Raw genomic sequence first — 27,821 nt, 5'->3', positions numbered from 1 at the left:
CACCTGACTAGAATTTTTGGTTTTGAATCCTATGGCTGCTGTCAATAGGCCACACTCGAGTTATTTTCCACTGATGGTGAAAGAAATATCCTGAGGTCTGATGTGCCCCTGAGTGCTCTCTCATGACCCACAGCAACACTGCACAATGACAGATTTGGACTGGAAAGCTTGCTGGGGCTTTGGGACAAGTTTTCCCTGTGACCTCAGAAGAAGAATGCCCTGCACTCTCTTATGTATTGCATAACATTATAAAATTTAGAACCCAGGTCTACTATACAAATCATAGGTGGAACTTCAGTAGATAGGAATTCATATAAGTCGGATTCATTTCATTTGCTCCATTATATGTTTACTTAGGCTGTTGAAAGTATTCAAACAGAGTAGTACCTATACCTTACCAAAACCATACCCTGCTTAATGGTATATCAAATATGTTATTGTTGTTACGTGCCATCGAGTCGGTTCCAACTCATTGTGACCCTATGCACAACAGAATGAAACTCTACCCACTCCTGCGCCATCCTTACAATCGTGTATCAAATATAGCTGTATCGTATCCCACTCCTAAACCCTACATAAGACTTAATGAACAAAATTGAAATATTAGGTTGTCTGTCTTTATTGTCAAACTTTACCAGATAGCTGTTCAACACTTCCCTTAGTTTTGACTGCTTAGGCCAGGAATTCAAATCCCAGGGCTGAGACTAAAATATTCCAGATGACACACAAAGTTGAACAGATGAGAATTCTTCAAAGACAACCTTATGTCTCCAAAAGTTTCAAAAATAATTACGAAGTCCATGAATTGCATTTGGCAGTTAATTTCATGTCAGTACACTGTGGTGACTACCCCCTTGTGGGAAAGGTCACTCTACAGATACTTAAATTTAAATATTTAAAGTATTTTGTTTAGTGGGAAAATATTTCCTAATTACAGAGTCCTGGCATGCGGGAATAGTGACACTCATCCCCCAGTGACCAAAGGGGCATTCCAACACTTTTCTTGTCCTGTGACATAGTAGGTGCTCAATAAACGTTTGTGAAAGAAAAAATTTTCCTGGGAGGTTTATCTCTTTTGTTATGTTGGGACACAACTGAAATGTCATTTCATAAAAATTATTTTATAAATATTGGTTTGATGAACCAATATTGATACGTTGCTATTAACTAAAGTCCATAGTTTACATGAGGGTTCACTCTTTGTGTTGTAGGTCCCGTGATTTTCTTTCTTTTTTTTATAACAACAACAACAGAGACAAGAAAACAGGGTAATTGTTCATGACTGCACAAGAAGGGACAGACTTGGGGCTTGGGCTAGTTCTGTCTGACTTCCAAGTCTTCACTCTTTGTGTGTGTGTAATTAAAAAAAAATTTTTATCTTGTTGTTGTTGAGAATATACACAGCAAAACATATACCAATTCAACTGTTTCTATGTTCCATGGGTTTTGACAAATGTGCGATGTCATGTACCCACCATTTACAGTATCAGGGAGAATAGTCTCACTGTCCTTAAAACATCCAGTGTTACACTTACTTATCCCCTCCCCCCTCCCTCTGGCAACCAGTGGTCTTTTTAGTGTCTTTACAGTTTTGCTAAGGAGCCCTGGTGGCACAGTGGTTAAATGCTCAGCTGCTAACTGAAAGGTCAACTATTTGAACCCACCAGCTGCTCTAGTGTATTGACGGTGGTACTTATGTAATGATGATTTCACTTTCGGTTCACTGGGCATTTAATGCTTCAAATGTCTTTCAGATAATTACCTTCAAAAGGATAAATCCGTATGTTATCTACAACTGAACTATAAATGGGAAGAAATTAATATTCAGGGTTAATACAATTTACATCTGTTATTATTTACTTTCATCATTGATATTGTTGTCATTGCTAAAAAGCTGTATTTTGGATATGCCAAGATAGTATATAAAAACCAGGAGCCCTGGTGGTGCAGTGGCTAAGTGCTTGGCTGCTAACCAAAAGGTCGGCGGTTCAGAACCCACCAGCTGCTCCGTGGGAGAAAGATGTCTTTAGTAAAGACTTAGACAGCCTTGGAAACCCTATGGGGCAGTTCTGCTCTGCCCTAGAAGGTTGCTACAAGTTGGTACTGACTCGACGGCAGTGGGTTTACCTTCAAAGACTTTCCAACTTTATTCGATCTTGGCTTAATCATAATGTTACTATGTCATAAAAAAAATAAATAAATGGAGTATACAAAAATCACAGTACAAATGTGTGAAAGGCTGGTCATATATTTATCACGGAAAAATAGTATCCAAAGTTTTTCATGTATACTTAAAAAAAAACTTCTCTTTTCAATGAAATCATGAGAATATTGTTTTTGTACCCAATTGTTTATCCAGATATGCTCACAGGACAGATGTCTTAATGGAAGATGCATGGCTGAACCACAAATGGAAACTCTTCTCAAAGAAGAGACCTGGAAAGGTTATGGCAAGCCATGGTCACTGAAGCGTACTATATAGTTCTGTGCTGTCTGCTTTTTTAACCTGGGAGAGGTGACCTGATTTTTTTTTTTTTTCCTGTTTCATTCAAGGTCATCACTAAACTTACAGAACGCCGAAAAGAAAAGTAATACAAAGGAGGAACAGACAAAGAAGAGTTTAGATGCATATGTTAAAACACCATATTGGTTTAAAATAACTGACTATCAAAGGGTCGCTTAAGAGAAGCGCTGCTTAAAATTTCAGCAGGCACTGATGGGAAGCGACAGACCTCAAACAATTTCAGTCTTTCACAGCTGAGTGCCTTCACGGTGACAGCAAGACGAGGATGTGCTAGCTTACCTCTGCAGGACCTTGGCTGTGGCTTCGTAGGCTCTCCCCAGGCTGAGATCATCATCTAGGTCTGTGGAGATCTGACTGTAAGTATTGAGGACCTATGAGAAAGAGAAGTAAGCCTGAAACATACAGAATGACCAGACACGCCAGTGGCTCATTTCCTAAGAGAAGATGAAAATTAATAGTGGTTTATAATGTCCCCATAAAAATTCTTTTGTTTATGAAAAATTCATGCTGGTTTGGTTTATTTTTATCTCTAGTATAGCTTGTTTCACAGCTATCGCTTTAAGCCATGACAGTGAGGTCTTACTTTGGTAAAAATAATTCTTTTCCCGCACCGTCCCCAATCTTCCAATTTATGTAACTTAGGTGTGAATAAATAATTGAATGGTTTACAATGTTATTGTAAAGTATAGAACTATTATCTAAGGTAATATAAGGCAGATGATAATATTCTACTATCATAGCTTAAATATCACTTATCTTTCTATAAATAGCTATTTGAAAAGCATGACTTTAGGTGCCAGGCAATTTCTAAATTCTTCATTTTATTAGATGCATATCTCATGGTTTGTACACATATATGGTACACACTAAAAATATTTCTTACAAATGTACTTCATTACCAACAATCTCTTCAATAATCAAAAGATTACAGCTGCCACAGCCAAACATATGCCCTTAATATAATTTAATACTGACATCATCTATATGGCGTAATGTTCCTTTTCACTTTTCTTTCCCCTTCCAATGGCCAGAAGAAGGAAAAAGCATAAAAACAAAGACCCCATTCTTTCTTATTCCTTCATTGTTACTTGACCCAACCTATTACACACATGAGGACACAAGAAATCTCCAAAGACCTCTATGGAAATTCTTTTTGTACATTTTCTAAGAAAGAACTAGTGAAAGTCACTGGGTGGGGTTTGGGAGAGAGAGTCAGTGCGAGGAAGGACATATATGTGCCCTGTGTGTTACTGCCAGCCTCAGGCAGCTGACAATGTGGGAGTGTTATAGAGGCTGGGTTGATACTAGTCTTTATTTTCTTTAAGTAAATATTTGGGAAATAATTTCAATGAGGCGACTGTGATATCTTACAAAATCTGGGTTTTATGAGATTTATAACATACTGCTTGACAATGTCAGCAGCCATTGAATTGGCTCTGACTCATGGCGACCCCACGTATAACAGAACAGAATGTTGCCCAGTCCTGCCTCATCTTCATGATCATTGGTATGTTGAGTTTGTTGCTGGAGCCACTGTGTATTTTGACTGCCTTTGAACCTAGGAGGATCATCTTTCAGCACTGTATCAGACAATATTCTATTGTGATCCATAGGATTTTTCACTGGCTAATTTTTGGAATTAGATTGCCAGGCCTTTCTTCCTACTCTGTCTTAGTCAGAAGCTCCACTGAAATCTGTCCACCATGGGTGACCCTGCTGGTATTTGAAATACTGGTGGCATAGCTTCTAGCACTAAAGCAACACACAAACCACCATACTGACAAAGTGACAGACAGGTGGTGGGCTTGACATAATATGGATATTAAAACTTACGAACTGATACATTTTGGCCCAGTGTTTTAGTTCCTGTGAAACCGTAAACCTAAATATGTTGATTCTTATTTTTAGTCTTTTAATAACCCTTGTGTAAACCTGAGAATGTTCTTTTTGCTGTGTATTGCATAACTGACACCACCTTGATTCAATCTTGTATGACTTAAAGTAGACCTTTCTGAGTTCAGGGGCAGAACCTGTGAATTTGGTGAGTTTATTAAAGACCTTATTGAATCTAAACATCAAGGTATTTAGGAAGAGATTTTATAGTGTCTTTTGAAGTGCATACATTCTCCTATGGCATTCTAGAACTTTAAAGTGAAGATGGGATATAATTATATTTTATGTAAAAACTATTTTTTCCCCCAGCAAATACTGTTACTGTGTACCAGGTACTATGTTATACTCTAGAGAATATTCAATAGGAGAAGATATGCTTGCAACCCTTGAGGTATTTAGAGTCTAGGTATACAGACTTGGGACTGAAGCAACTACGCAACTTAGCAATGAGTGAAGACAGGTTTTGCCAGTGTTTAAACTTGCTTATACTACACCATCCTTCCATGCCGAAGCCAACTTGGGCCCTGAAGCAGCACAGTGACTTCCAGAGGTGCTCAGTTTAATCTGAGAGGTGTGACTCTTTAGCCCATGGATAGGAGAGTAACTGCCCAAGAAACCATAGGTAGATACTTCATTGTGGATGGCTTCTATCTCACAACCATGTCCCACATTTCCAGGAGGCAGGAAGGGCAACAAGTAGCTCAATCTGCAGTTTTGACTCTGGTCTTAGTCTTGATTCTATATAGTTTGGGCCAGATGTGATCTATTGGAATGATATTAACCCTATTAGAGTAACATTAACCTTATTAGAGTAAGAAGAACCGAATTCAAGTCTTAGCTCTTCAACGACCAACACGCTTGGGCCATGCAAGCTCCCAGGGGTTTAATTTTCTTAGAAGTAAAACAAAAGCAAAAGCAAACAAAATCTACCTCTAGGACTTTTGTGAGACCACCATGAAACAATGTAAAGTGTTAAGTAAATGTTAGGACAAGATTCCCTGGAAATCTGGTAGCCAACCACCCCTGGTGGAAGTTTCCCTCTTTAAAAGTAAAGACAACACACTTATTTGTAGCTTGAGAGAAGTCATGTATCCCCTGAAATACCTTACCTAAAAGCATGAAGTATATGGGCAGTAGGAAGAATATAGTTCATTATTGGCCCAATAGGGAAATAGTCAATTATATAAAATAAATCCACACTGAGGGCCTTGATAAAAAATGCCTAAATCAAAGGAGGATCTGGGCAAAATCAAAGGAAGACATGGTCTCTACTCCTCAGGAATGTAAGCTGTAATTAAAGAGGAAATTCATATAGGTGAGATCATAAGGAAAATACAAGTCAAAACCCAGTAGACTGGTGAATTCTGCAGTTCAAAACATTATGGAATAAACTCAGGGTGCAGGAAGGTCTTCATTAAAAAAAATGTATATATATACAAAAGTAAGTGGAAAAACAGCATGAGACTATGGGTTTCATAGAAAATAAAGATGTTTTATACTGATCTTATGGTAAACCACCTCACCTGCTTTTTAAAGTAGGCAAGGAACAGTTTACAAACTAATATATCTTGATCAACTTGAATCATAAGACAAAGAGTGAAATCTTTTTACAAAGAATACTTGAAGTGAGAAAACATGGTGTGGAAATCTGAACGATCTATTATTGTTCTTGATTGAATGTCCCTGTGGCACGTCATGGGTTGGAAACAAAGCCAGGATCTGGGAGGTTAAAATCCATCATCACAAATCAAAGATGAGAGAAACAAACAAATAAATAAATAGAGAAAAAATACTCATGTGTCTCTGGGTGGTACCAATGGTTTGTGTTCATCTTTTTCTAATGTAAAGGTTGATGGTTGGAACCCACCAGCGGGGCCCCAAGTGCAAAATATTTCAACAAACAGAAAATGATTTAACATTTATGGACAATAAACTTAACCTTTGTCAAGAGAGAGGAAAACACTGATTGAGCATGGTACTATGTACATTTAAATGAACACCAAGGTTACCAAAATTAGAAAATTCGGTTAGTATACTTAATAAATACTGAGTGTTTACATGGTCACACGAGCAAATTACTCCAAAAATTTCAGTGAATAATGGAAACTCAGCCTTGAAAACTATTTGACTAGAAGTTTTAAGACAACAGGCTTAATTTTCCCACCAGAATGAAATAGATCTATTTGTGAAGATATTTTCAAATAAAATCTAGGTTCTTAAAATGAGATCATTACTATCAGTCACCTAAAAACAAAGCTGGTAGAATACTTAAAATAAAAAAAATGAGAGTAGGCAAAAGAATAAAGTTGGCGACATGATGCAAATTCTTTGAAGAATTATTTGCTGTAGAATCAAATTTTAAAGATCATTAATTTATTTAACTACAATAGCCTTCAGGTTGTCACCTGTAGACAAACTGAGTGGGATATACATATATATATGTATATACATACACCCACATATACGTATGTGTGTCCTAGAGAGAGAGAGAGGGAATAGAAACGTAGCCTTGTCCTCCTGGAAGATAATAAACATAAATTCTGTACCTGACCTTTGGCATCTTTAAGGGGACAAATAAGACATTACTAGGCCTAGTAATAGCAAATAAAGACCCTAATGGTGTAAATGGTTAAGTTCTTGATACTAACAGAAAGGTTGGCAGTTCGAACCCACCTAGCAGTTCCTCAGAAAAAAGGCCTGGTGATCTGCTTCAGTAAAGATTATGGCCAAGAAAACCCTACTGAGTTCAATTCTACTCTGTAACACACAGGGTTGCTATTGACTTGACAGCAATGGGTAGTATCAAACACTCATTTCTTTTCTTTCTTTCACATGCTTAAGACTACCAATTATGAGGGTGCCCTGCACAGGAGGAAATAAACTATTTGGTATTGATCCCCCTTCTTGCCTTTCTCTGATTTTCCATTTCTTAACCTCCTGCAATTTCTTTCTTATATTCCCTGTATTTCAGGTAACATCAAAGAAGAAAATGTTCTTCCAGTCATGGCCCTTATGTCCACTTTGACAACTGAAACTTTCTTCAAAACACTATGATGATGATCACTCTAGGCCTAACTTTCCCAAATCAGATAGAGCCCTTTCCTAGCCATTGTAAGAAAATAATTGCCCTGGTTCATTTGTTTTAAAAATTTTTCATTTTAAGATCATTGTAGATTCACATGCACTTGTAAGAAATAATACAGAAAGATCTCCTATACCCTTCACCCAGTTTTCACCAATGGTAAAACATCTTGCATAACTACAGTACAATGTCACAACCAGGATGTGGACATTGACATAATTCATCGACCTTATCTAGAGTTCACCAGTTTTACATTGCACTTACTGGGTTTTGTGTATGTACTAAGTTCTATGTTATTTTATCACACGAATACATTCACGTGTCTCCGGGTGGTGTAAATAGTTTGTGCTTATCAACTAACGTAAAGGTTGGTGGTTGGAACCCATCCAAGAGGGCCACAGAAGAAAGGCCTGGCAAGCTGCTTCCATAAAGATTACAGCCAAGAAAACCCTATGAAGCACAGATCACTCTGTAGCACACGGGGTTGCCATGAGTCAGAATCAACTTGACGGCAGTGGGTTTTGATTTTTAAGTATTCCTGTGAGCACCATCACAGCCAAGATACAGAACATTTCCATCACCACAAGGATCCCTTGTGCCACCCTGTCCCAGTTCATTTGGAATGTTTGCTGCTTTTTCTTTTCATTGGGTTAAAGGTCTGTTTTGAGAAAAATTCTGAAATAACATGGCATCTTTCCTCTACCCTTTTGGTACCCTTCTCCTTGCTTGGGTGCTTGCATTTCTCCAGGGAAATTTCCTTAACTCACTGGTAGAAGAAAAGCAGTCAATTGAACTAATTCATACTTAGGAATGAATGAACCAAAGATCATTAATTCTGCCAGAGGAAGCTGTAGTTCAAAAAAAAAAAAAGCTGTGTTTCAGCCCAAATCATTTCTTACAGGCGGCGTTTTATGGAGTCTAACAAAGTGAAATGAAACAATTCAGATAGTGTGTGGCTGAATAATTTGGGGGTAAATGTCTAAGAAAAAAAAAGCCAACCTTGACTTGAAATATGCCTTTATGATGTGATCTCTAAAGCATGTGCTGATTTTTCTCTTTTCTTTGTCTACTCCTGCAGCTTCAGGTTTTCTCGAAGCTCCACATGGCTTTCCACAGTGTTTCTCATCACAGTGGCATGGAAGGATGGAAAAAGAGAAGAAGGGAATGTGCTGCAGCAGATGCGAGGTCAGGTTTTTGTTTGGAAGGCACTGGGACCTGCAAAGGTAATGCCACGCTGCTTTCATTCCTTTTGTGTCACTCTCTTCAGAATGTTCGACCTTCAGAACCGACACATTATGCAGAGAACTCTTCCAGCACATTCTATTAGAGGTGACTTCTAGATACAAAATTTTATATATCTTGCTCTTAAAGACCTTATTATCGAAGGCAGTAAGACATATAGAAATACAAATTATATGGGGCCGTAAGTCTTTATAAAGGGCTAAACATTTAGTCCAAAGGCATTAATTCATTAAACAAACACTGAGTGTCTTCTACGGGCCAAGACTTATTTTAGGGAGCTCTGGTGGCACAGTGGTTAAGAGCTACAGCTGCTGACCAAAAGGTCGGCAGTTTGAATTCACCAGCTGCTCCTTGGAAACCCTATGGGACAGTTCTACTCTGTCCTATAGAGTCACTGTGAGTTGGAGCCGACTTGATGGCACCTAACAACAACAACAGTGGTGTAGTGGTTAAGAGCTTTGCTGCGAACCGAAAGGTTGGCAGTTCAAATCCACCAGCTGCTCCTTGGAAACTCTATGAGGGCAGTTCTACTCTGTCCATCGTCAGGCACCTATGTTGGGTTTGGGCAATGGTGAGACAGTTTGTAAATAAATGAACAAACGAGTCAATTTCAGAATTTTAAAACTACGAGCAAAATACAATTGGGAACAGCTTCATATAGGAAGAAAAACTCTAGCATGATTTTAAAGCAATGATAGGAATTGGATAAGCAGTGAGGAGGGTGGCAAGAGCAAAGGTTTGGCAATGGGAATGAACTTGTAATAAATGATACAATGAGGGGAAAAAAAAAAAGGTTTAACAGGGTCCAGAGAAGCAAGACATCCAACAGAAAAGTCTGCTTTAGGGTTCATGTGCAGAATGTTTTTGCCAAGTAACAAGAGCTACATGATAACTGCTAAGATGAAGTGGCAAACTTTCAAACTGCAATTTCTCTGTTTCATGACAAAAAAAGGATTTGATTATTGTTGTGGAGGTCAAGCAGGTTTATTACTGTTTTCATTCCTTTATTCTACATACACATAAAATAGTCCTCTGTGGGACTTTTTAAATTTATACCTTTTGTCTTTTTACTTTCTAGGCAGCTCAGTGGATTTGGTTAAAACTCCACACCCAGGATTGTGCAATTGGCTGTCTTCTTGTTTCTCATTATTCCAAGCTCTCAAAATTTTGTGCTGAGTTGTCCTCATGCCTAGGTAAAGGAGAGAAAAATACTACCGGACTTTACAGATCAGTGACAGGAAGTTTAAATGGGCTTCTGTGCCCTGGTTGGTGGCCCTAAATACCTTCGTTTCTGTGCGAAAATAGCTCGTAGAAACCGCCATATAAAATAAGTTCTAGAATCTAGACCATTTGAAATGGAAATTTTATCATTTTTCAAAAATTTCAGTGAACTCTAATCCTACATTTAGTTCATATTTTTAGAAGGGTTTTCTTTTTTTTCTTTTCCTTTATATATACATTCCTTTCTCTACTTGCCAACCTCTCCACTTGTCTCTTAAAAAAAAAGTTAATTTCAATACTGAAAACAGTAGGCACTCCTACTCCAAAGGCGTGGACCAGGTTCTTTGATTCAGAGATTTCATTGGTTAGAAGGAATCTTACTGGTTACTTAATCGATTCTCCTTTGGAATGTTCAAATTTTCTCCAAACATCATAGGGTCTTAAGTAAGACAGGTCTTTGAATGAGTCAGTAGCTCTACCATTGGAAATGTGTCAGGTGGCTTAACCTCTCTGAGCTTATTTTCAGAAGTGTAAAATGGAACAAAGAAAACTTACCTTGAAGGGATATTATGAGGTTCCAATAAGATCAACTGTTTAAAAGTGCCCATAAGGATTTAGATGAAGTAACTGCTTCATTTCCCCCATGTACTTATCAAGTCTGATAGTTCTCAGCGGTGATTCTATCCCCAGCAGGAAACATTTTGGCAATGTTTATAGAGCCTGGTGGCGCAGTGGTTAAGTACTACGGCTACTAACCAAAAGGTCAGCAGTTCGAATCCATCAGCCGCTTCTTGGAAACCCTATGGGGCAGTTCTACTCTGTCCTATAGGATCGCTGTGAGTCAGAATTGACTCAATGGCAATGGGTCGGGAGACATTTTAGGTTGTCATAATTGGGAGGTGTTCTGGGTGATGTAAACAGTTAAATGCTTGACTACTAGCTGAAAGGTTGGTGGTTCAAACCCACCCAGAGGCACCAAAGAAGAAAGACTATTGGCGATCTATTTCTAAAAGTTCACAGCCTTGAAAACCCTATGGAGCAGTTCTACTCTGCACACATGGGGTCGCCATGAATCAGAATTGACTCGATGAATTTTTTCTTCTTACTGGTATCTAGTGGGTAGAGGCCAGATGTGCTGCTAAAAAGTCTGCAGTGCACATGTAGCCCCCCACACAAAGAATCCTCTCACCCCAAATGTCAATAGTGTCACTGTTGAGAGACCCCGATTTACCCTCTGCTTGAATAATTTCGAAAACCCTGGTGGCGCAGTGGTTAAGAGCTACGGCTGCTAACCAAAATGTTGAATCTACTAGGCGCTCCCTGGAAACTCTATGGGGCAGTTCTAGTCTGTCCTATAGGGTCTCTATGAGTTGGAATCAACTCGATGGCAACGGGTTTGGTTTTCTTGGTTTTGAACAATTTTCGTGATTGCAAATTATCCCCTTGTGAGGCTAATCACTAAGGTCGCTGGAGAGTTATATGAGAAAATTACTGGCTCAGCTGAGGCAAAGGCTGGAACATCTACTGCTAGCCAAGTCTGTGTCTTGTGGGACCAGACAAGATAAGTCCATCCCTGCTCACGTGACAGTAGTTCCAATATTGCAAGACACTGTTTATCCTCCCCAAAGCCTCCAAGTTTATAGAGTCATCTGAGATGCTCTGAAATAAGTGTGACTAAAACCCCCAAGAGTTTAGCCACATATAAACATTTATTTCTAATTTCGCCTTCACATCCAGGGGTTCTGGAAGAGTTTAAATAAACCCACCTCACCCCCCAAATTGTAAAACCATAAAGGGGGCGTTCAAGGGCCTTATCTGCAAATGAGAAGTTATGACTCTATTGCCTAGGGGGCATTTTTTTTTTTTATCTCTTTCTTTTCTTCCTCGCCCACTATAAAAAGCAGCACAGCCAACATTTTGTCATACATACCCTGCACAGATCCCAAACTGTGTCATTTCATAACAAAAGTTGGGCACGGCCCTCAATACAGTGCATTACTTTGAGGAGGAAAAGGCAGTGATCCAGATTTATGCTTGTGCAGTAAGAAATACAGAAATAAAAAAAATCAAGCTTGCCATCTTGAGCTTGAAATCATTGCCAAATCTTATTGGAGATACATTTATTCTGATTTCTGGCAATCTAACCCCCTTTAGCCATTTCACAGTTGGTGAGCAGAAAGGATGTTTCTGCCTCATTTACAGTGTCTGAACATGATTCAGACAATCAACTGCAACATTAGTCAAAGGAATCAGTGGCTAATGATTTCTGACAAGCACTGCACTAACAGGCTTGAGGACCAGACTGGGCAACAGCATTCGGAGGTACCTTACAGGAGCCAGCAATGGGCACGGGTAGACGATGATAAAAATGGGGGTAAACAGAATTGGTCTCACACCACTTAAGGGCTCTCATACACTTTCTGGAAAAGCATAGCATCTGACATGCAATAAATACTGCAATTCTTTTCTACAAATATGTTATATTGAACAAACACAGAGGACTATCAGGTGTGCAGCTTTGTAAACCATAATATATAGAAGTAGTTAGATCTTTTGCATTCGGCTCAAACTGTGTTTTTAAATGGTGACTAGTCTAGCATTGTCATGTGTATTGATCATTTGGGGTACATACTCTTTATCCCTGAAACACATTATGCATCATTTGGACTATCTATCACACACCGACTGCTTACATTGCCCAACAGAGTAAGTGGAGGCAGTATCGTCCAGTGCAGAACAGACCTAGAGTCGAAACACATGAGTTCTAGTTTCTCTTCTGCCACATGCTCACTGCATGACCTCAGAAGAATCACTTGATTATCTTACCTTACAGCTTCCAAGTTTGCAAGACAATTGGTTGGACTAAATGATCAAGAATTCTCCCTTCCGGAAATATAATTTGCATTTTAAGACACTATGATTGATTCATTTAGTTGCCTAAGGTATTCCCTAATTGTTTTTAATAATTTATTCTTGGCTCAAAAATTTCCTGATCTATATGTGTGTGTGTGTATATATATATTTTAAATTTCTTTTGAAGAAACAAAATGATGAATCATTTCATTCAGTTGAAATTTTACTTTTATGCTTCCCCCTCATTTTAAAAGTCTTGCATATTCTTAAAGAAACTGCCTTTTTTAAAAAAGTCCCTAGATTGGAATAGACGATAGGGGGAAGAGCGGAATCTACAATATTATTTGGTTATTATTAAGCAGTAATTGCTGCTAATGCAAATGATCAGTGCTTCAAAAAGCTGCAAATCTTTGTTTCACAACCTGAAATGTTTGAGAATTTGACAAAAATTGAGGTTATCCTTAAATTGCACAGTTTGAATTAAAACTGCAAATTAATCCTTCACATGCTAGGAGCTTACACTGTAGTTTCAAAAGCCATAAGGATAGAAATATATATCTAGAAAAAGTTCCAAGTATCTCCTTTCACTGAAAACCCTCTCCCTACACATTCAACAAACAGGTAACTCCCGAACTCAAAATAATGACACACGATTCCACATACAGTGAAGAATAAAAGCTTCCCTTAGTATAAACTGAAATGTATTATTAAGTTAGTCATCATAGTTTTGTACTATGTTTACAAGAGACATGTTTATGAAGAATTTTTTTTCTAATTGCCAGTCGTTAACTGGTGGCTTGTGCATTGCTACGATGCTGGAAGCTATGTCACCGGTAATTCACATGCCAACAGGGTCATCCATGGTGGACTGATTTCAGTAGAGCTTCCAGGCTAAGACAGGCTATGTGATCTACTTTGGAAAATTAACCAGTGGAAAATCCTACAGGTCACAACTGAATATTGTCTGATACAACGCTGGAAGATGAGCCCCCTAGGTTGAAAGGCACTCAAAATACCCAGTCACCACAACGATGGGCTCAAACATACCAATGACTGTGAAGATAGCTCAGGACTAGACAAGTTTTGTTCTGTTTTACATGGGTTCGCCATGAGTTAAAGCCAACTGGATGGCAACTAATAACAATTGTGTGATGATGTAGTCTTCTACTTCCCAAGAATCCTTCGATTTCTGTGAGCCCCAAATGTCTGCTGCTGAGTAATCATGGGATTAGGATCTTTCTCATTGTCACAGGAATCTTCACAATCAACATGCTTACTTGAGGTAATCTGAATGAATCTCCTCTTTCTCACCCCAAAGAATAAAACTAGGAAGTATTGAGAGATAAAAGCTGTTTTTTTTTTAGAGCTAAAGTGGCCAGAAGTTAACTTTATCTCTCTTTTTTAATGTGGTCATTAGTAAAAGACAATATAAATTGATTATTTCATGACAAGAGAAATATACTAATATACACTAGTCATATACAGTGATTAGGGATTTGGCGATAAGAAAAGACTTGAGGGGAAAGAGGTTTTTTCAGGTGTGTGTGCGTTTCCAATAAAAAATTCTCAAACTCCATTTGGTTATGTTTATGTGGGGATAAAAGTTGAGTGTGACAAATGATTTCATTACAAGTATGATAGCATTACCCATATTTTCAGTTGTCTGTTATTTATGGTGATTAAAGATGGCGGTGGCAAATCAAATGAAATGCCAGTCAAACCTGATACCACACATGTATTGTCCTTGGAAACCCTATGGGACAGTTCTACTCTGTCCTACAGGGTCGCTATGAGTTGGAATTGACTTGATGGCAACAGGTTTTTTGGTTTGTATTGTCACTCATTGTGCTGATGCAGGAATGTCAACATTTACATCTTGCTGGAATATGCAGGACTCTGGGAACCTCGTTCCAGCCACAATGACCTTTCACTAACAGGAACGCGCCCAGTTCTCTCCACTTCCAGGGTCTTTTTGCCGACAGGTCCCTCTGCCTGCATTGCTCTTTCTCACTTTATTCCCTACTCTCCCAGTGCTTGTGCGTCCTACCAGCTTGCGCGTGCACACACATACACGCACACACGTGTGCACACATTACAACACTGCTTCTTTACCCTCTTTCAGCCCTCACCACAGTGTCATATTTATCTATTTGATTAATGTTTATCTCTCCCATTAGATCAGAAGTACCATGAGGGCAGGGACCATATCTGTTTTGTTTTCCATTGTGACACCTAGCTCCTAGTCTTATGTCTCCAGATAGTATGTTGAATATTATTCAGCAAATATGGTAGAGCCCTTGGAAGGTACTAGTAGTGAAGCAACTCCAGAAACATTAATGTCGATATAATGAGCTGTTATTAAAAAACAACAACAAAACAACACATTACCGGCAAGTCAATTCAGGCTCATAGAGACCCTATCAGACAGAGTAGAACTGCCCCATAGGGTTCCAAAGGAGTGACTGGTGGATTTGAACTGCTGACCTCTTGGTTAGCAGTTGAGCTCTTAACCACTGTGCCACCAGGGCTGCATGAACTGTCATAGGCACTGGCTTTCACAACATATATCATTAGATAAAGGAGAAAATGTAAAATATGGCACTTTTTTAACTATAGTGAATGGAAAAAAAAGAAAAAATGGAAAGTATATGAAAATTTTCAGCTAACCATCAGTCCTGGAGAGTTTAAGTACCAGCAACTAAGCCAAATTTCCAGAAGAGGATTTTAACAAAATTTCAAAATGACACAAGAATTCCCTATCTAAATGTGTGCTGGTTTCGTTTAGTCAAATTCCCAAACAAATAAAAGCTTCCTCCCGTTATAAGCCCATGTGGTCACTGCGCTCATTGAGGATGCACAGTTCAGAAATTAAATTATGTTGGAAATCATGGTATCTGGTGGAATTCTTCCTATCTGTGGAGAGAATATCAACTCTTTTTTCTCTTCCTTTTAATCTAGAATAACTAGTTGCGGTTGATTCATCGCGGCCCCATGTATGTCAGAGTAGAACTGTGCTCCATAGCGTTTTCAGTGGCTGATTGAAAGTAGCTCACCAGGCCTCTCTTCTGAGGCACCTCTGGGTGGGTTCGAACCACCAACCTTTACGTTAATAGTTGTCTAATTGCTTGTGCCACTTAAGGACTCCTCATCTAGAATCATAGAAGGAAAACACAGTTTCTAGCTTCACAGGTAACAAAATGAGGCAGAAAGGTGAGTAAGTCACCAGCATGGTGACAAACTGAAGTCCTTAACTCCCTCCCCTCCACATGGCCACTTCTCAACACTTCTTTTGTTTTGCTACCTTAAACAAGGAAAGGATCAGGGAGCGTTCTATATTTGTGAGTGACTACCTAGAAGTTTTTAATAAGCACTAATACTATGAAAATGTCTATATTTCTACATGAACTGATTGTCACTAGGAAATCTATCTTTCCCTTGGTGGTAAAGCCATCATCTATTCAAAATCCCACTTATACTAGATTTCTTCCTCATATAAGGCAGTATTCAATAAAATTTTAGTTTGGTTTCCTCTTCTCAGAAATTCACGAAGGCCTTGAAAAACATTTTGAGCATATTCTCTCTGAACAATTTGAAATCTTTTCTACCACAGGCCATTATTCTTGTAAACTCGGTAAACCCTAATTTAGATTCACGAGGCAATGCTTTCATATTGGGCTGTGTGAACACGTTTCTTTAAGATAAGACATGGTTGGAAAGGCTTCCTCTGAACCCTTTCGCACAGGAGCAGCTTCATCTATTACCCTTTCGCAGTGAAAGAAGAGACAAGAAAACAATTTATGAGTCATTTCCATTCTGACAGATGTGACAATGACTGAAAATGCGACTCCTGCCAAGAGCTTTTATCAAGTATGTTATAACAACCAGTCGTAAGTGTAAATAATACATGACTGGGATCTTAAGGGGAAACGGTGGCAATACGAAGCCATTTTTGGTACTTCAGAAGGGGCTCTGCCACTCTTGGAATCCCCTGGCTTCCCAGTAGAGTTTCGGTCTGACTATAAGCAATAGCTTAGCACGTTATCTAATCCCAGCCAGGAGGTGAGTTCAACAGCAAGCTTTTGCAGATGTTCACATCCAATAATATATCCATAATTGATGAAACAAGGAGGTCAGATGTAATGGCTGCTACTATTCCAGCAACAAATAAATGGTTATTGACAAAACAAGCCAGTGTGGCGCAGAGCGCTGAGCAGCGACAGGCAGGAAACAGTGCTGAGGCAGAGGTGGGGAGGAAGATGGTGCTCTTAATCCTGAGAATTCCTCAGCACGCTGCCTGGCGTAAGGGCCACGGTGACATACAAGCAGATGGTGGTGACTTGCCGAGGAAAAGGGAAGTTCCTGAAGTACAAGAAAAAGCGAAGACAGGCCAAGGCTGAGAAGGAAGAAGTGATGGAGCACCAGGCAGGGCTGGGAGCCCAGGTAAGTACAAATGCACCAGGAGTTCAGAAATGCCTTTGAATGCTTGCACTGGGATCCAGATGTCAGGGCGGCTTTTATCACGCAGTGTGTCTTCACTCATACACCTGGCTGTCAAGCTGTGCTTTCTGCAAGGCTCTCGTACCAAAATGGTTGCAAGGGATACTTCAGTGCCCAGACCCTCCCTCTGAAGAATATCCATCAATTTTCTGTTTAACACTTGAGACCCTTTTATTTCTGTGTATTAAAAAAAAAAAATCTATGACAATCACTTCAGCAACATTAAGATTATTTTCCAATAAGCCAGCGATGCAGAATTGTGTAGCTTGAAAATTCCTCAGGACTGGGACTTACCCTGAAATACATGCTGCTTGAAATCGAATTTACTGCAAAAGGATGTGAGTCGGAGGCAAAGTTTTCTTTAATAATAAAAAACACTGCTCTTATTCACCTCAACCTATGCAAGGACTATAATAAATGCATTAATCGAGTATACTTTTATTGACTGAATAAAATTCAAGATATTTAAACATAAATAAACAGTGGAAATGCTACACTTCCATTCCGATGCTAAAAAAATCATGTTTTTACCCAGTTTACTGTGTAATATTGTAAGATGAAGAATGGTAGAATGAAATGGTAGTTGTTATTGCTATCGGTAGTCATAAAGAGGCTGGGGACAGAGATGTTTTAAATATTAACATTCCTAAAACCACTTAAATCAATTTAACACTCTTTAGTGGTTTATTTAGAAGTGTGATTTATTTCATACTTTGCAACCAATGCCTTTGATCAGCTCTGAAATAACATATGAGCTGAAAATAAAATGGCAAAACACATTGCTAGCATTCTTACAGTAAATTTTAGGTTTTATAGCATAAACTAGAAAATTGCCATTATATTTGGCACATTCAAATGACTTATCAGTACTTGGAAACTGAGAATGATAGAGCCCAGAAGGAATCACAGAGCTCAGTTGTGTAATAACTTGCCAATTGCCCTGCTTCCTTAGCCCTCCCAGGGTCCCAGCTGCCTTCACCTCATTTATCAGTTTAGACCTCCCACAGTCTCCGTGACCACTCCTGTTCCTATTCTCCCAGGTTAGAAGTTTGGCATCTAAGTCATCTAGTTCTGCTATGACAGAAATACCACAGTATATTTGTGGATGTGAATACCACATTCACAAACAGAAGTTTATTCTCCATCAGTCTTTCCCTGGACTAGGAGCTTCTCCAGGCAGGAACCCCCAGTCTAAAGGATGTGCTCTGCTCCTGGCACTGCTTTCTTGGTGGTATGAGGTCCCCCTGTCTCTCTGCTCGCTTCTCTCTTTTATATCCCAAAAGAAACCAGCTCAAGACACAATCCAATCCCATAGATTGAGTCCTACCTCATCAACACAACTGCCGCCCATCCCCCATCACTAACATCATAGACACAGGATTTACAACACAGGGGAAAATCACATCAGATGACAAAATGGTGGACAAACACACAGTACAGGGAATCATTGCCCAGCCGAATTGATACACACATTTTGGGGGGGACACAATTCAATCCATGACAGCATCACATGAGTTTGCCATGGGTCGTATCCTGATCTTAAAAATAAAAAACCAAACCAGTTGCTGTCCAGTCAACTTTGACTCATGGTGACCCCATGTGTGTGAGAGTAGAACTGTGCACAATAGGGTTTTCAATGGCTGACTTTTTGGAAGTAGATAGCCAGGCCTTTCTTCTGAGGTGTCTCTTGGTAGACTTGAACCTCCAACCTTTTGGTTAGCAGCTGAGTGCTTTAAACATTTGCACCACCTGGGGACTCCTATTCTGATCTTAATCTTTGCTAAAATGACTCGGCTCTCATCATGTCACTTGAGACCAAGCCCATCGTGTATCCCAGCCCTCAAACCACCTTCTAGCCTTGTTCCTCGTGTTTGAGTCTCTCTTGGCACCTAGCCCTTCCTAGTTACCATGAGTTTGGAGACCCACCTTGCTGCTGTCAGTGTGCCCCGACCAGGAATCCCGCACTGAACCTCTGTTGCTTGGCTTAGAGCTTGTCACTTGCCGATGGCCATCACTACCAGTTATTGAGCAGAAACTACTTGTGCAAAGTGTTCTATGTTCATGGTGCATTTAATCTTCACAGAGCCCTTTGAGATAAGTATTAATATTCTCATTTCACAAATGAGAAAAATGGAGTGCAGAGAAGCTGAGCAACTTTCTCTAGGATACATAGCGAGTTGGTGAAGATGAAAGGATTTGAACCAGGTTTCTTGGACTTCAAAATCCTTGTTCGTAAGCACTGTGATACGCCTGCTGCTGGACTGCTCTGAGCATGATCGTGCTTGACGTAGACCTTCACTTACAGCTCACTGCCTCCTGCCACAGTTCCCAGAAGCTAGTCTCTACTCACCTACAGAGACACCCACTGCAGCCCAAAGTTTGACCTTCTAGATACCAACCTCATGCTCGCCTGCTCACACCATGGCGTATAACAGCTGCTACTTTTTTTTTTTAACATGTAGTCCAATTATAATAGCTAATAATAGCCAATACTAATCGAATATTTAGAGTTCTGGGTGGTACAAATGGTTAACATGCTTGACTACTAACCAAAAGGTTAAAGGTTCAAGTCTACCCAGGGGTGCCTCAGAAGACAGGCCTGATGATTTACTTCTGAAAACTCACCCATTGAAAACCCTCTGGAGCACAGTTCTACTCTGAAAGACATGGAGTCACCGGGATTCGAAATCGACTCAACAGAAACTGGTTGGTTTTTAATTATTTATGTCATTCCTCTGCCTGCAACGACTCCCCCTTTTCACTCGAAAAACAAAAACAAACAAAAAATAAAACTCGCTTTATAACAGCCTGTAAGGCCTTATATGATCTGCTCACTCTGTATCTCTTTGATTTCAGTTCCTACTACTCTTCTCCCCTTTTGCTTCTCTTCAGCCTCCCTGGTCCCAAGCCCCCCAGATACATTGCCATCTTAGGACTTCTGCGCTGACCATTACTTCTGCCCCGCTTGCACTTTCTTCAGGTATTCACACAGCTAACTCACTAGCCTGCTTCCAGTCTTCCCTTAGATGTCAAATTCTCAATAAGGCCTACTCTGGTGACCTATTTAAGATTCCCCCCACCTGGCCACTTGCCTTGGCGCTCTGAAATCATTCCTTTGTTGTATTTAATATTCATCTTATATTTATCATTGTCAAATAAACTGTATAATTCGCTATTGTCTTTGTCTAATGTCATGGAAGCTCCAGGAGGGCTTTGTCTGTCTTGTTATTATGTATCCCAAATGCCTAGAGCAGGGCTTGACATAGAGTAGGTGCTCCAAAAATATTTACCGAATGAATAAGCCACAGATTGTTCTTAAGACTACCCATATTAACAAATTTAATCTTCTTAACATCCCATGAGCAGGCATTATTCTTCTTCTTATCACTGTTTTAAAGATAAGGTAACTGAGGCATCTAGAGTTAAGTCACTGAGCCAAGGTCATATAACCAGTAAGTGGTCAAGATGAGACTTGAACCCAGGCAATCTGATTTCAGAGCCAGCACTCTTATTCAGCCTTCTTTTCCTGACAATGCCACCATGCAGGCCAGGCTCCAAGCTCTGACTCCTTTTGGTACAACCTGTCCAATTGTCAGCTGAGATTATAACAATGGTTTCAGACAACAATGTTGCTAAGAGAACTGTCTTAGTCATTTAGTGCTGCCATAAAAAAAATACCACAAGTGGATGGCTTTAACAAAGAGAAGTTTATTCTCTAACAGTTTAGTAGGCTAGAAGTCCGAATTCAGGGCACCGGATCCAAGGGAAGGCTTTCTCTCTCTGTCGGCTCTGGGGGAAGGTCCTTGTCATCAGTCTTCTCTTGGTTTTGGAGCATTTCAGCTCAGGAACCTCAGGTCCAAAGGACACGCTGTGCTCTCGGCACTGCTTTCTTGGTGGTATGAGGTCCCCCAATTCTCTGCTTTCTTCTGTTTCCTTTTATCTCTTGTAAGATAAAAGGTGGTACAGGCTGCACCCCAGGGAATCTCCCTTTACACTGGATCAGGGATGTGACCTTAGCAAGGGTGTTACATCCCACCCTGACCCTCTTTAACTCCAGGCAGAGAGTATGATTTATAGCACATAGGAAAATCACAAAATGGAGGACAACCACACATGGCCTAACCAAGTTGACACATATTTTTGGGGGACGAAATTCATTACAAGAACAGAACAAAGTTTAATGACTTGTCCATTGCCAAAGAGCTACTTAGTGACAAACCACAACTAGAACCCAGATATCTGACCCCCAATCTGTTTTTTTAAATATCTTAATTTGAAAATTGTAATGATTGCCTAGATAGTAATTTTCCATTCTTATATAATCTATTACAATAAAAATTAAAAAAAGTAATTTTGGCTTTGAAACCTTGTGACAAATATTAATGTTTATCTATGTAATATTTTAAAGGGAAAAATGTTTATTTTTGTAATATCTATGATATTACAAACATAAAATGCACGTAATAAACACTCTGCTGTAAGCTAATATAAGCTCATAGGGAAAATGAATATGTTTAATTAAATTTAGGAAAAACATATAGTTAAATCATTTGCAGTACAATAATAAGGACCAATAAACCACTATCTCTTTACTACTCCACTAGAATTTCCATCACCATGCTATATTAATAAATACCATCTTCATTCTACAAAGCAGGGTGCTAAGAGTTTGGCCTGTGCTCCAATAAGTCAGTGGTGGCAGCAGAAATAGCATAATCGTAGCACAGACCCAGCAAATTACACCTTCACTACACTATAATAATGCTCACTAGCATTTACTGAAGGATTACCACGTGCCAAGCACAATTCTAAGGACTTCTATATGTTAACTCATTAACTCCCTATAAGTTAGGTACTATTATAATCCTCATTCTGTAGTTGAGGGAGCCCTGGTGGTGAAGTGGTTAAGAGCTTGTCTGCTAACCAAAAGGTTGGCAGTTCGAATCCACCGGTGCTCCTTGGAAACCTTATGGGGCAGTTCTACTCCATCCTGTAGTGTCACTATGAGTCCGAAGCGACTCGACAGCAACAGGTTTGGTTTGGTGGTCAAGGAAACTGAGGCACGAGAGGTTAAGTAACTCATTCAAGGTCACAAGATTAGAAGTGGCAGGACTAGGATTTGGAGTCAGATGGCATGATTCCAGGGGCCACGTTGTTAAACTCTACGTCATACTGTGATGATGGTGGAAAGGGTAAGAGAGAAAATGGAATTTGACAGGTAAAGCCCTCTCCCTATTTTATTTTATCCAAAATTTTACACGTTTTCCTCTGCCAGTTTTTTCACCTGAAAAATCTAAAAAAACAACACTTTTCATATGCTCTTTTTTGCTTGCACTTACTAAGAGTTGCTAGTAGATAGCAAATTTGCATTAGAGCAAGAAGAGAGTGAGAAGGTGGGAATAATACGTTGAGTACACAGCTTTTGAAAAAGCGAATTTTATTACTTTTCTTACAAGTGTACTTACTCTAGAGCTGCACTTATTTGCACTGTCAGCAAACATCCAGAGAAAACAGGAGAAATCAGCTTTAGCGGTTAGTTAGAACCAATGAAGAATCCATGGCGCCCCATTATCTATGCTAATGGAAAGGGAAGAAAAACAAACCCGTTGCTGTCAAGTTGATTCTGACTCATAGCGACCCTCCAGGTCAGAGAAGAACTGCCCCATAGAATTTCCAAGGAGTGCCTGGTGGATTTGAACTGCCAACCTTTTGACCACTATGCCACCAGGATTTCAGATGGGGATGGAAATGAGAGGTGCACATTCCTGACAGTGCTTTCTCTGGAGATGCTGCAAAGCAGAAGGTCACTCTCAGCCTGATGCCACTTGCCACTCCTCCTTCCTGCATCCACTCACCCTCTTCCACAAAGTCTCTGCTGATTTGGCACTGGCCTGGCAGCAGAGGTAATTTTTTTTTTAAAGCTTGAAGTGTTATTCTATAATTTCTACTGGACAGGAATAACAAATGTTATTTATGCCAATAAGCATATGTCATCAAGCAGAACAGATGATGATATTATTAAAATTTTATATAGGAGCTTTGTGATGAGACTTAATAGATGAGTTTAAAATTAAAATCATCTTACTGACAACTCTGCCAGTTGCAACAGAATTAGTAGTTAGGAGCATGGGCTCCGGTCTTGGCTACACATTTGCTCACTGTGTCACTGTGGGCACATGGTTTAAGTCTCTGCCTTTTCATCTGTAAAATGAGAATAATATCAAATAAAAATACTACTAATAATGGATTCTTGTACGGAACCCTGGTGGTGAAATTGCTAAGCTCTTGCTCTTATTAAGTGCTGTCGAGTTGGTTCTGACTCCTAGTGACCTATCTACAACAGAATGAAACAGTGCCCTGTCCTGTGCCATCCTCACAATCATTGTTATGCTTGAGCCCACTGTTGCAGCCACTGTGTCAATCTATCTCGTTGAGCATCTTCCTCTTTTTCGCTGACCAACTACTTTACCAAGCATGATGTCTTTCTCCAGGGACAGGTCCATCCTAATAACATGTCCACGTAGGTGAGACCAAGTCTCACCATACTTGCTTCTAAGTAGTATTCTGGCTATACTTCTTCCAAGCAGATTTGTTGTTCTTTTGGCAGTCCACGGTATACTCAATATGCTTTGCCAACACCACGATTCAAACACATCGGTTCTTCTTTGGTCTTCCTTATTCATTGTCCAGGTTTCACATACTTATGAGGTGATTGAAAATACCATGGCTTGAGTCAGAAACACCTTAGTCTTCAAAGGGACATGTTTGCTTTTCAACACTTCAAAGAGGTCTTTTGCAGCAGATTTGCCCAATGCAATATATGGTTTGATTTCTTGACTGTGGCTTCCATGGGTGTTGATTGTGGATCCAAGTGAAATGAGATCCTTGACAACTTCAGTCTTTTCTCCGTTTATCATGATGTTGCTTATTGATCCAGTTGTGAGGACTTTTGTTTTCTTTATGTTGAGGCGTAATCCATACTGAAGTCTGTAGTCTTTGATCTTCATCAGTAAGTGCTTCAAGCCCTCTTCACTTTCAGCAAGCAAGGTTGTGTCATCTGCATAATGCAGGTTGTTAATGAGTTTTCTTCCAATCCTGATGCCCTGTTCTTCTTCATATAGTCCAGCTTCTCGGATTATTTGCTCAGCATACAGATTGAAAGGTATGGTAAAAGGATACAACCCTGCACACAGCTTTCCTGTCTTTAAACCATGCAGTATCCCCTTGCTCTGTTCGAAAGACCACCTCTTGGTCTATGTACAGGTCCCTCAAGAGCACAATTAAATGTTCTGAAATTCCCATTCTTTGTAATGTTATCCATAATTTGTTATGATCCACACAGTCCAATGCCTTTGCATAGTCAATAAAACACAGTTAAACATCTTTCTGATATTCTATGCTTTCAGCCAGGATCCATCTGATATAAGCAATGATATCCCTTAATCCACATCCTCTTCAGAATATGGCTTGAATTTCTGGCAGTTCCCTGTCGATGTACTGCTGCAGCCGCTTTTCAATGATCTTCAGCAAAATTTTACTTATGTGTAATATTAATGATATTGTTTGATGATTTCCGCATTCTGTTGGATCACCTTTCTTTGGAATGGGTACAAATATGGATCTCTTCTAGTTGGTTGGCCAGGTAACTGTCTTCTAAATGTCTTGGCATAGACAAGTGAGCACTGCCAGTGCTGCATCCATTTGTTAAAACATCTCAATTGGTATTCTGTCAATTTCTGGAGCCTTGTTTTTCACCAGTGCCTTCAGTGCAGCTTGGATTTCTTCCTTCTGTAACATCGGTTCCTGAAAATATGCTACCTCCTGAAATGGTTGAACATTGCCCAGTTCTTTTTGGTGCAGTGACTCTGTGGAAGTGATTCCTTCCATCTTCTTTTGGTGCTTCCTGCATCGTTAACTATCTTCTCTGTAGAATCATTCAATATTGCAACTTGAGGCTTGAATTTTTTTTTCAGTTCTTTCAGCTCGAGAAATGACAAGCATGTTCTTCTCTTTTGGTTTTCTAACTCCAGGTCTTTGCACATTTCATTATGGTAAATATTACAACCTATGGAACCCTATGAAGCAGTTCTACTCTGTCATGTTGGGTCACTATGAGTCAAACTCAACTCGATGGCACTTACAAACAACAACAGAATTCTTAGGAGTATCTAATGAGGTAGAACATGTGATAAAAGTAAAAAAAAAAGTTGGGGACAGTTCCACACACATAGTACATAAGCAAAAAGTACACATTAGCTGTTATTATTGTTGATGACGATGCTATCAGCCAGAACTCATTCAGTTCCAAGGGACAAAAACCACCCCAAATTGATTTAGGATGGAAGGTGGGATCTAGAGACTCAAAGGACACTGGGGATTGCTCTCTCCTTTTTCCATTTCAGTTTCTCTCTCTGTTTTAGCTGTATTTTCTCAACCCACCATTCTCCGTGGTTCTGGAAGCTTCCAGCTCCCACCAAAGAGGACTGGCTCTGACGTGGAAAACAACTAATTATCAGGTAAGCAATCTGATGAATCCAGTTTGGGTCCACCAATCATTCTGGCTTAGGGATTGGAGCCCTATGATTGACTTAGCTTATTCAGGGAAAGGTCCTAAACCATTCACTGGGACAAGAAGTGACTGTGGTGTTAATATCTACACCACAAGGTTAGAGAAAAGGTCACAACCAGAAGAATGATAGAGGTGGGAAGAGAAAATGATAGATGCTCTCTAAATTGCTATTAAATTTTTTGTGCATATCTGCTTCTCCTCCTGTGTTTTTATCTGATTTAACAGTATTGTCACACTTTGTGTTGCCCAAATAAAAACAAAACAAAACAAAAAAAACTTCACTCATCTTTGCCTCTACCCTGTCTCTAATTATTTACGTATACTCAACAAATTAAAAAAAATTTTAAAATGTCTCTCAAATCTGTCTATTATGAGCTACACCATCACTGCCTGTGTTCAGGGGCTTATCATTTCTCATCTGAACTAGAGCCCTCTAATTGGTTTTTCTCCCCCAGTCTTTCTTGCTTCAATTTTTCTTCCACACAGCAGCCAGGCCTGTCTTTCTAAAGCAAGTTCCAGTTACTGTCAGTTCAGACTCATGGTGACCCCATGTGTTTCAGAGCAGAACTGTGCTCCACAGGGTTTTCAGTGGCTGATTTTCCAGAAGTATATTGCATGGCCTTTCTTTTGAGGTGCCTCTTTTTTTTTTTCTGGGTGGACTTACATCTCCACCTTTCAGTTAGCAGCTAACTGTGTTAACTGTCTGCACCACCCAGGAACTGCTAAAACAAGTGACCGCCCTACTTAAAGCCTGCTTACCCCTGAGCAAAGTTCTTGAAGATCTGACTCCACCATCCTATCTTTCCAGGCTGTCCTGCAAAGGACCTTTTCCCACTCCCCTGCTGACCTGACAGTCACACTCCATGGTGGCTGGAATGCTTATTCTGCCCTCTCAGGCCTCTCCTCATGCTGCTTGCCTCTCCTCTGAGGGGGAAGCTACCATTTAACTCAAATGTCATCCCTTTGGGAAGCCTTCACCCCAGTCTCCAAGTAAAAGGAAACTTCCCTGTGGTCTCTCTAGCTCCTGGGCCCTACTACATTGTATTGCACTCAGCAGGTTGAATTGTATGTTAAACCTGTACCCGTTGCCGTTGACTCTGAGTCACCACAACCCCATGTGTATGAGGATAGACGTGTGCTACGCAGGGTTTTCAACAGCTGGTTTTTCAGAAGTAGATCGTCAGAACTTTCTTTCCAGAAGCTTCTGGGTAGACTTGAACTTCCAACCTTTTGGTTAGCAAAGCGTGTTAATCATTGGTACTACCCAGGGACTCCCAAATTATGTGTTCTAAAAACCAAATCTGATACCATAGACTGGATTTTGACACACAGCAACCCTAGGGGACAGAGGAGAACTGCCCCATAGGGTTTCCAAGGTTGTAAATCTTTACAGAAGCAGACTGCCACGTCGTTCTCTTGCACAGTGACTGATGGGTTCAAACCATCCATCCGTCTGTTAGTAGCCTAGTGCTTAACCACTGCGCCACCAGGGCTGCTAATTATGTGTTAGACATGTCTATTTCCCCTACTAGTTCAGTATAAAGAAACTGCCTAGAACTATTATTTAACAATGTGCGCCAAAGTGAAGTTAAATAAATAACAGCCCATTACCAACGTACCAAAACCAAACCCACTGGCGTCAAGTTGATTCTGACTCACAGCGACCCTACAGGACAGAGTAGAACGGCCTCATAGGGATTCCAAGGAGCAGCTGGTGGATTTTATGTGCCGACCTTTTGGTTAGCTGCCAGCTCTTAACCACTGCACTGCTAGGGCTCCATTACCAACATAGTTAGTGCTATTTTTGTTCTTACGGACTTTTGCCAAAATTACTCAAAATACCAAGGGCTACAGGGGCTGTATTTTTCTCCCTGTTTTTTCTTTTTTTTTGCTTTATAGTTTATATGGTTATCTTTTCACTTTATGAGGCCATCTTTAAA

The 27,821-nt window shown here is 39.8% G+C and overlaps 1 protein-coding gene across 1 annotated transcript in view; it reads right to left on the bottom strand.

Moving 5' to 3' along the window:
• The window catches only part of TTC29 (tetratricopeptide repeat domain 29), a 301,390-nt gene that overhangs the window by 140,974 nt on the left and 132,595 nt on the right, over positions 1-27,821 (bottom strand). Inside the window, exon 8 of the mRNA XM_049905435.1 lies at positions 2,804-2,895. Within this exon, the coding sequence (XP_049761392.1) occupies positions 2,804-2,895 (92 nt within the window). The remainder of the gene's footprint in view (positions 1-2,803; positions 2,896-27,821) is intronic.

Source organism: Elephas maximus, chromosome 13 (genome assembly GCF_024166365.1).
Source record: "Elephas maximus indicus isolate mEleMax1 chromosome 13, mEleMax1 primary haplotype, whole genome shotgun sequence".
In the NCBI taxonomy this organism is placed as follows: Eukaryota; Metazoa; Chordata; class Mammalia; order Proboscidea; family Elephantidae; genus Elephas; species Elephas maximus.
This window is presented reverse-complemented; position numbering and strand designations above follow the sequence as displayed.